The 10,877-nt window shown below is 36.0% G+C and overlaps 1 protein-coding gene across 1 annotated transcript; it reads right to left on the reverse strand.

Annotated features, from left to right (window-relative positions):
* Nucleotides 1–8,835: 8,835 nt before the first annotated feature.
* On the reverse strand, nucleotides 8,836–9,670 carry LOC108958994 (probable LRR receptor-like serine/threonine-protein kinase At5g37450). Its single transcript, XM_018872060.2, has 2 exons — nucleotides 9,587–9,670; nucleotides 8,836–9,240 (listed from the first exon to the last, which is right to left on the reverse strand). Exons 1-2 carry the CDS (start codon nucleotides 9,623–9,625, stop codon nucleotides 8,896–8,898), a joined length of 384 nt encoding a protein of 127 aa, XP_018727605.2. The 5' UTR covers nucleotides 9,626–9,670; the 3' UTR covers nucleotides 8,836–8,895.
* Nucleotides 9,671–10,877: the final 1,207 nt, after the last annotated feature.

Below are 10,877 nucleotides of genomic sequence, written 5' to 3' on the forward strand. Positions count from 1 at the left end.
GTCACCCATGATGACTGCAAAACCCTCGGTAGATCTAGGCTTCATTGAGAAATTTGTCCAAAAATTCTTAAGCCTATTGCATTTTTGTTAATTTAACTCTAAACGTTTTAATTATACCAATGAAAATTTAAATATTTTCACGTTTTGCTAGTTGAGTCACTTAGGTCAATTTTAATCGAAAATCTCTAATTTGGATACCAATAGTCCTATGTGGCATGGTTAGTGCCAACATGGATAATTTTAATAACACTTTAATATTTTTCAAAGTTATTATTTTTTTTTTTTTTTCCTTTTTCTTTTCTATTTTTTCTCATTTTCTTTTGCCCTTTTTCCCTCTGTTGGGATGTTGGTCTTAGGCGATCATTGGCCCATGGAGGTCTAAATGGCCCAAAAAAAAAAAAAGAAAAACAAGAAAAAAAAAAGGAAAAAATAATAAATAAATAATTTGAAAAAAATTAAAATATTTTAAAATTATCCATGTCAATGCCGACTGGTATCTATGTTAGTAATTTCTGACTAAAATTGATTAAATGGACTTAATTGGCAAAATGTGAAAATGTTTTTAATTCAATTGATGCAATTAAAATGTTTAGAACTGAATTGATAAAATTAAAGCAAGTTTAGGAACTTTATGACACTTTTCCCATCTTTTTTTCTTTTCTTTTTCTCTTTATTGTTTTCCTATTTACCTCTGTTGATTGCTAAGTCACTAGTGATGATTGTGGCGCCCTAGCTAGATCTAGGCTAGATGAAGGTGGCTGGTGCTAATTGGACCTCCATGACAGTGATTTTTTACCAAAATTGGTTTGATAAACTAAATTGGAAAATCATTAAAACATTTAGGATTACATTGGTCAAATTATAGAGTTTAGAATTGGATTGGTGGATGCAAAATATGTTTAGAACTCTTTGAATAATTTTTTTGAGAATTGAATTTGTGTTGTGAGCTTAATGTATGAATTTGTTTTTCCTTTTTTTCTTTAAACTTTGTACAAGATAACCCATATTGTTATTTGTAAATATTGGAATCAGTCAAAATATATATCTCCCTAGCAACTAGAGATCCCAAAATGGTTTCCTATTCAATTATTAGACAATTATATCACGGCCTCAAGTTAGATAATTGTATTTTAATTCTTCAATTTTCTCCAATTCATTCCCTAAGAAGCAGATTGTTTTATATCCTATACGAGAAGACGAGAAGTCGAATATTCAGACAAAGTGACATTAATGATTTGGGATAGGCTTGACGTTACTCTTGATTGCTCAGACATGAAGACTTTCTGAGGTGCTTGCAAGAATACTCTGCCCCAAAAATTTGAGCCACTAAATATAGAAACACAGCATGTAGATAAGTTAATACAAATTACATGGATAATGATGTGAAATATTATAACAACCTTGTCTTCTCGTTATCAAATGAGTTTCATTTCCTATTGCCTTAACGTGTTGAGTAATTTTTCCCACAACTCTAATTAAACAAATTTTTCTTTCTTTATTTTGCAAAAAATGAATAATTTGAGTAATGTTTTTCTTAGACAAGATCACTTATATTGATTATAAAAATAAATAAACAAAAAATATTTTCATCATCAATTATATTTTCGTGGATGATAAAAATATTTTTATAAGCTAATTATTTTAAATAATATAAGTGATCATTTTAAAAAATATTTTTAAATTATTCATTTTACATAAAATAAACGGACATCGCACTTGAGCACTCGATGGGGGCTCATCACCGATCCGCCATCGTTGATGACTTCAATCTCTTCCTTGCTTTGCAACATACGGAGGTTGCGGCCATTGGTATGACGTCTTGAAGGTAATTAGGATAAGATCTCTCTCAAGTTGCTTTTGAGAACCCAACTAATTGGTCGAGCAATACTATAGTGGGTTACAAACAATTCGGACTGAGGTTATCATGTTTCGCTATCAAGTGTGAAATGTGAAGAGAAAAAGATAGTAACATAATCATCTAACTCCAATTTAACAACTTATGACCTATTTAGACTGTGCTAATTAGATTACCATGCCAATGTTTTTCGATCAAATTTGAGTACATAGACTATATTGAAAAATCGTCAAAAAGTTTATAATCACTCTAATCAAATTGAAAAGTTTAATATTAAATTAGTGTCCATGAACAATTTTATTGAGAATTAAATCTATGTCGTACGCTTAATATATAAATTCTTTTTTTTTTTTAAATTCCGTATAAGACACCGATATGGTTATTAGCAAATATTGAAATTAGTTTAAAAAAAAAGTCTCCTGGCATATAGAGGCTCCAAAATGGTTTCCTACTTTATTAATAAACGATTATATCACGGCCTTAAGTTAGATGAAATCTATTTGGATTTTATTCTTTAATTTTCTCCAAATTTATTCCCCAAGAGGCAGATGGTTTTATCCTATACGAGAAGTTTTGTTTTTTCGTTTAAAACCTATACGAGAAGTTGAATGTTGAGAGAAAGTGACTTCAATGATTTGATACTGCCATGACGTTACTCTTCATTGGCATGTGCAAAGACTTTTCCGAGGTGATTGCGAGAATATCCAACTCTAAAAATTTAAAACACTAAAAGTTATAAAAGATAAGTTTTAATAGGTATTCCGTGGATTTTCATATTCTACTGCCTTAATGCATTAGGGTAATGTCTTCCTACATTACACCACAATTAAAATCTTGATTCCCATGTCATCATGTCCTCACTCAACATGAATTTGTCACCGTCGATGACTCGAATCTCTTCCACACTTAACAAAATATGGAGGTTGTGACCCCAGCACAAGTGAAACCAACCTTAAAATAAAGGTCGCCTGAGGTCACAATCGTTGATTTGACATCACAGCCTTAGACTGGCGTTGGGCTGAAGGTCACGGTGGCAACATCCGTCACCGAAATTCAGCATAGATAAATAATTTAGGATTCAGTGAATTTCAACGTCTTCAAATAATCTATCTTACCCTTACACAAACACACACACACACACACACACACACACAAAACATCTTCAGATAAGCATGGCGAATCGCGTCCGTCATCGTGAAATCTTATTTTATGTGCACGACCGAGACAGCCCAAGTGCTATCTCCAGAAAAAGTTAATCGAGTCAAGCGGATGATCGTATGATAACGAATAAGTAATGGCCCTCCTAGTTGCGGAATATATCATTGGCTCTCTTCTTTTATTATTAAAAGTTTATGGTCCGCTGATAACGCCGTAAACGGCAAAATGCTTTTAGATATTATGAAGTGCCTTGTACCTATTGGCTTTCGAGCCAGCTAAATTGAAAGGCTTGGATCATTCCATGACATCTTTGGGATCAAATAAGTCAAGCGGCCATCAAAAGACTGCATCCATGGCTTCATGCGGCGTCGGCATGCCCAAGATGGTATCATCAGATCATTAATATCTTGCAGTATAATCGGATGAAGTCAAGGCTTCTAGATACATATCGTCGTTGAGGATCTGATTTTTTTTTTTTTTTTTTGGTGAAAGTAAGTGATATATTGGGAAAATGTCAAACTGTATAACCAATGGCTTCAAAAACTTACACTCAAGATGGATATGCCCATTATGAGTGGAAGAAAGCGAGGAAAAAACCAAGAGGCAACCAGGAACGGCCAAAAAGCGAAAAGCAGATCGACACCCAGAACGACTTAAAACAAGATGCCTAGACAGTCGACCCACAATCAACGGAAGAGAAGATACAGGGATCCAACTCCCACAAGCGCTGAATCCTCTTGTTTCTATAGGAGTCCTCAACGTCTTTGAAGGTAGTAGCCTTATCTTTAACGACCTTGAGGAGATGCCTCTTCATGGCTGTAAGAGAAAGCGGCTCCCCCTTGAAAAAAATATTGTTCTGGCTCTTGAGGATCTAATGTTTGTCCACGAACCTGGTATAAATTGTCGGTTGCATGAGAACTCAAAATGTCTAATGAACATGAAGGTTTGTTTCCATGACGCCTTGATTTAACTTACTTGATTTAACTTACTTGAGATATTGTTTACTTTAACCCATCATATATCGAAATTCAAAAAATTAGTCTTTGATTTTCATGTTACACAATAACAGGATGATAATTATGCGGAAATTCAAAAATAGGGAATCTTTGATCTTTATGATTTTTTACAATAATAGGATGAAGACATACTTTTATCCATAACATTACCATAAAAAATGATTGTTATAGAAAATAAAAGAGATGGAGAAATCCAATTTCTCTCCCTTGACCCACTTTTCTTTTGCATATTTTATCTGATGGAGGATGGAATATAACATTCGTTGTTTTAGGTAGGGAGAGGATTATATTTTATTTATATTGGTTATCAATAAGTGTCTTCCATCAAAGCTCATTTTATTTTCATACTTTTTCATAAGAACCATTGCTTGCTTATAAGAATTACACATTTTCATTTCATAAGAATTACAACTTCTCATAGGCAATATTTCTTTTATAATATTTAAATAATTATTAAACCATTAACTAATAATGTCATGTGGGTCACAATAATTCTTACCCAAGCCTTACAGTTTTGTCATTTGACATACAAGTGCTCCTACCTGAGCACACCTAACTTTAGATTTCTAAAGCCAAGTATTGCTATTACTTTAAAAGACGTCTCTATAAGTTAATTCTAAGTATTGCTATTACTTTAAAAGACGTCTCTATAAGTTAATTCTAATTTTCACATATATATCTCAGTATCACTTTTCTTTTGTTTGGTGAATAGTTATGTTCATTTATGCCCCATTTGTCATTCTAGAAACTTGCTAGGAGCCGCTCCTTATCCAAATCTTGCCTTGATCACCACTCCTTGCTCTGATTGGACTTGCTCGTTACATTTCTCCGTTTTCCAACTTCTGTTTATTTCATAAGGGGACTCAAGACTTGCATAAGATGCTAATTCAAACTAGAGACCTAGTCAAGTTGGCTATGTCTCGTGACGGGACTCGAGAAGGATGACTCTGAATGCACAAATCCAAACGATGACTTTCTTGATCCCATCCCTGGGGCCTTTTTGCACCATTGATTTGGTTGTTGATGAAAGAAAGTGGGTTATTACAATCAATGAGATCAATGGCGGATTAAGCCGCTCGTGGAACTTATTTAATACACTGGCCGTGTGTGCAATAAAAGTCCTTTGAAATTGACCAACTTCTTGTATCTTCGACGAAGAAACACCTTTCTTGACTTTCAACAACTTTTATTTGCCCTTTTAATAATACCTTAAATTTATCAATTAGAAAAAAATTATTTTCAAATAATTGATTTTCATTAAACAAACGCATAATACCTATGGTTTTGAAATTCAATTTCTCCATGAGGCATCAAAAGATTAAAAGAAAGAAGAGTTGGACGATGAGTTTGGTTTTTGTGAAAAAGAACAAATACATTGGCGTCATAAACAAAATTTATGAAGTACAACTAAGTCTTAAAATTCTTCGTGAAGGGACAACGAATCGGGGACAGATCGGGGATAATATTCTCTTGGCGTAGGAACTTTTCTCTAGGTTCCATGTCGAACCCTATTCTCCCAAGTGTGCTATTAAAGTCGACTTCAGAAAGGCGTATGATAACGTGGACTGGCAGTTTCTCGAGAGTGTATTACTTACCTTTCGATTTCCTCATCGATTGGTTCACCTCATCATGACTTGTGTGAGGACTCCTCGGTTTTTCATCGCTTTGAATGGGGAGCTACATGGTTTCTTCCCTAGTGGGCGTGGCCTACGTCAGGGAGACCCCATCTCTCCCTACTTTTTCACGTTGGTTATGGAGGTGCTCTCTGGGATTCTTGGGAGGTGTTGCTAGAGCCGGATTTCATATTCTACTGGAGATGTAGGTCTACTTGCCTATCGCACTTGTTCTTCGCGGATGATGTCTTCCTATTTTGTGAGGGCCACTTGCCATCTGTGAAGCTTTTCAGGGATGGTCTCCATATGTTTTCTTCTTGGAGCGGACTTCTCCCAAACCCAAGGAAAAGCAGGTGTTCCTCTCGGGAGGCATGCCAGCCTTAAGAAATCAAATCCTCCTGGAGCTTGGCTTTGTTGAGGGTAACCTTCCAGTCCGATATCTTGGGGTCCCAATCATCACATCGAGGCTTCGGAAGGCAGATTGCGTTGAGCTTGTAAGGCGCATCACCTCTAGGGTACAGTCTTGGACTCATCGGTTTCTTTCTTTTGCTGGCCGACTTCAGCTAATCAAATTAGTCCTCCATGCCATTCAGGCTTTCTGGGCAAGTGTCTTTATTCTTCCTGCAACTGTGCTGGACCAGATAGAGCGTATTCTCAGACAACAACTGTGTTGGACTAGATAGAGCGTGTTCTCAAACAATTCCTTTAGAAGGGACCTGAGTTGGGCAGGGGGTGCTAAAGTCTCATGGGAAGATGTTTGCCTTCCTAAAGTGGAGGGAGGTCTTGGTATCCGGAGATTGCGTGAGTGTAATAAGGTGGCTATGCTCAAACATATATGGAATTTATTTTCAGATAAGGAGTCATTATGGTGTAAGTGGGTCCACTCGACCTTCTTAAAAACCAAGAACTTCTGGGTAGTTAAGAAGCCAACTTGCTGTTCTTGGGCGTGGAAAAAAATTCTACAACTTAGGACAGATTGCCGGCTTCGCTTCCACTGGAGATTGGGTGATGGCTTATCAACGTCGTTCTGGTTCGATAATTGGCATCCCAAGGGTCCTTTGAATTTATATTTCACGGATCCCTAAATCTATAACTCCGGTCTCTCTAGGCAGGCTTTGGTTGCCGACCTCTTCTCTGAGGATGGACGAGCTATTAGGTCTAAGATTGAGTCTTGGGGTTCGCTGCTTCATTCATTGTCTGGAACCCAAGATCGATTCTGTTGGAGGGAGGACTCGACAGGTCTGTTCTCGGTGGCCTCGGCTTGGGAGGCCATAAGGCGGAAGAAGGCTAGAGTCAATTGGCATTGTTTCATTTGGAGTAATACCATCCTACCTCGATACCAACTGAACTTGTGGCTTATCACCAAGAGGAGGTTGCCTACTTAGTCTCTTCTCATGTCTTATGGTAGGATTGATGCTGCTTCCTGCCCTTTTTGCAACGAGGTGCCTGATTCTATCAATCATCTCTTTTTTGGCTATCGCATTACCTCGAGTATTGCCTTCTTCTAGGCTACTAGATGCAATCTCCCCTGGACCAATAGGCCTTGGGAGGAGTCTCTCAGTTGGGACACTACCTTGCTCACCGGCAAGGATTTTTATAAGTGCGTTGCCCGGTTCTCCTTTGGGGCACTGTGTCACATCATCTGGAGGAACAGAAACAATATTCTTTTCAGGGAGGAGCCGTTATCTATTTCAGCCATGAAGGAGCATCTCTTCAAGGTCGTCAAGGATAAGGCCCTTACCTTTAAGAATGTTGAGGACTCTACAAGGAATAGGCGGATGCAACGCTCATGGGATGTGGACCCCATTATCTTTGCTTCCTCTTATCATAGTCTGACTAAGGTTTTTTCGGTGGTTGCTTGGGTGTTTTGCCATGCTTGTTTGCCTTTGGCTTTGCGTTGGTTGTGTTGTTGCTTTCCACGGCTTCCTTCCACTCTTAATAAGCGTGTTCATTTTGAGTCTAAGTTTTTGGCGCCGTGTTGGTTGTACAGTTTGACCCCTCTTAATATATTGCTTACTCTTACAAAAAAAAAAAACTTAGTCCTAAAATTTTCATTCTAAAACTAATGTAAATTTGTGCAATTAAGTTTTCTTTATATAATCGTGATATTTTCTTATGAATTTCTATAGACTATTATGCTAAGTCCAAACATCAAATTCTTGATATCACTTCCAAGTCACGGTAAGAAAAGCTTAATAAAGGTAAATTCCTTGGACCCAAATGCAATAGACTAGAATGGAAGCTAGTTCGAGATTTCTTACTCATGCATATCCTTATGAAATGAACTTTGTACATTGACATAAAAGAGTGATTTAAAAAAGAAGATGGAGAAGAAGAAGAAGAAGAAGAAGAAGAAGAAGAAGAAGAAGAAGCTAATCTTGTTCATTTATTTCAAAGAAAATAAATTATTTGAAAAACATTTTCCTCTTAAAAATGATTGTCTATAAAATTAAAAAAAAAAAATATTTCATCATCCATAAAAATGTTTAGACATAAATTGTTACTGATAATGAAAATAATTTTCATTGACTAATTATTTTAAGTGATACAAGAGATGATATTTAGAAAATATTTTTCAAATCATTTATTTTTTTATAAAATAAAAAGAGCCTAAAACATGAGACTAATTTTCTTTGATTCTACACTAAGCATTTCGCTTTTTTTGTCGAACTCATCCTCGACCAACCCAAGATCCCGATGCGCACCACGAGCCCAAATTGAAGTTTAATTGGAAAGAACAAAAACCGGCTCGGGTTTGCAGTCCGGTTTCGGTGTGATTTTTTTACTATTTCTAACAGTACTCTGGTTGTTCACGAGTTGCTTTATTAGGCCATTGTGCATTATCTTGAGGCGAAAACCAAGTATTTCTGACAAAAGATTAAGCTGAGCGAATATCTCGTGAACGTAACCGATCTATGAAAGCTCATGATTTACATGACAATTCCTTGCATATATGCTCATACCTGAACCATATTCTGGGTACGATCTTAAAGCATTCGCAAGAGAAAAAGATTTTGTAGAGTCCATCTCTCGGACTTAGACCACCCACGAATTATTAGATACTTTCAGAAATGCCCAACATGTCGAAGTTCTTCAATCCAACTCGAGGTCTAACCACAGAACCGAAAAGGAAAGACACCACACCGTACAAAGTCGATTTACCAAGTTTCTTCCTGCATTGAAATATGCTCTCGGGGGTCCCCAAAGATATATTATTTGATGCGACCGATCCTAGTTAAAGCGAAGCGGTGCATTAACGGGCCGTGATTGTGGTTATCACTCCACTTACAAGGTCACTTCCGACCAAATCGGTGGATGTGTGTGGACTTCTCCTTGGGTAAAGAGGCTGTAAGGCAGAATCCTCGATTCCTGAGCTGGAAGGTTCTGATTCCGTGGTGATAGTGTCGGTTTCCGGTAGCATGGAAGATATGTTCTCCAATTCTCGTACCACCTCCAACATTGTTGGTCGCGCCTTGGTCTGATCATCGCAACACTTGAGGGCCCATGTCATAAATTTCTTGATACATTCAGAAGGATATGGGCCCATGCTTCGATCTATGATGGAGAACATCGATCCAGATTGACAAGCTTGTAGCACCTGCCAATGCGATCAACAATAAAAAAAAAAAAATCACAGTGAGAGATTGCCAACACTGGAACAACGTCGTGATGCAAAAGTTACGCTTCATCTAAAAATTCTGATATTATGCCAAGAAATGCAACGGAATCGAATTTGAGGCCACTCTCTGAGTGATGGAAAACAAGTGATAGCATTCTATGTTCTCTTGACATAGAATTCAGCACGTCGGTGAGTTGGAAAGATAGTCATACTGACACTGCCCTGGATTGCTGTATACATGAGTCAGGGAATATAGGAAGTATTATCCGGTGGGGTTTATATGACCATTCCACTAGGATATGAGGGAAAGCGAAAGAACGAGTACCTCCCTGACAATGTTTCTGCCATGAGATATGGGCGGCATCCCTGTCAACAGCTCCAAAAATACAATCCTAAGGCTGTAAACATCTCTTTTCGGTTAATTTGTGTGTCAAGAAGTACTCTGGATCAAGGTGGCCCTACAAAGGAAAATAGGATACTGAGAATTATTCAGGTCAACCCTCAAAATAGTGAAGCAGCAGAAAGCACACAAGATATGACTTTACGTTTGGTTGGATCAAGTAGATTTTTAATCAGAGAATTTTGTTATATCATATATATTGTTTGGTGATTGCAATAATAAAGTCAGATTATTCATACATATTATATATATTATTTGGTATAAGCACCTATATGAATAATTTTTTTTTTTATAAATGGAGATGATAAAAATCTCTCACAACACTCTTGTCTACTTTTTTTCCCTCTTTTTTTTTTTTTTAATTTCTTTTTTTAGTTCTTTCTTCCCATTCCATCATTCTCTAATAAAATTTTATTGAATAGAAAATTGTACTAATATACCTAAAATAATATAACACCTAAAATATATAATATTGAATTTATATTATAAGATATAATTAAATTTGAATATATAAATAAAAATAAGATTAAATTAAAACAATAATTTTATTTATTATTATTTTGATTTTCTTATATTAGAATTTTAATATTATTTATATTGAAATATAATTTTAATTTGTTAATTTAAGAAATTTATTTGAGAAAAAACTTTTTATTATGAATATTAGAAATCCTATATGTTTTATCCTACCCCTCATGGGATAATTTTATCTAGTCTATATTCCATTTATATTTAACTTTATCTTATCTTGAGTATGCACCAATAATAGGATACGATAAATTTTATTTTATCTTGAATTTATTCTGACTGCCAAACGTAACTTTAGAGCTGGATCTCTACTCACTCACTGTTCAACTTGCAAATGACACAATGTCAAATCTGAAAGTAACATAATGCCAAAATTTTCTCGTCTGATATCATACCGATGCACTGGTGAAATAACTAATGACTCGAGAGAATCACCGCTAGTTTGACGTCCTCTCGTTTGTTTGAGACTATCCATTGAGCATCAGATGAATGATTAAAGCAGCTCTGCATGTCTAGGACTAAATGGGAAGGTTGGCCAGATCTATGGTGGCTTTACGGGCCACGCAAGTAAGTTTTGGCTCGTATGATTAATAAGTTAAAAGTTTCGTATGAAAACATTAATTGTTCTTTAGCAATAATTCTTTACAAAAACTACGATTATTATTTTCACCACAGTACCAAGATGAGC

Source organism: Eucalyptus grandis, chromosome 1 (genome assembly GCF_016545825.1).
Source record: "Eucalyptus grandis isolate ANBG69807.140 chromosome 1, ASM1654582v1, whole genome shotgun sequence".
Classification (NCBI taxonomy): domain Eukaryota; kingdom Viridiplantae; phylum Streptophyta; class Magnoliopsida; order Myrtales; family Myrtaceae; genus Eucalyptus; species Eucalyptus grandis.

What these genes read in the sequence shown, in the direction of transcription:
- LOC108958994 (XM_018872060.2), bottom strand. Translation starts at nt 9,625, where the DNA reads ATGCCGCCCATATCTCATGGCAGAAACATTGTCAGGGAG. An exon ending in GCAGAAACATTGTCAGGGAG is followed by an intron (nt 9,241 to 9,586) that starts GTACTCGTTCTT and finishes TCGCATTGGCAG; the next exon opens with GTGCTACAAGCTTGTCAATC.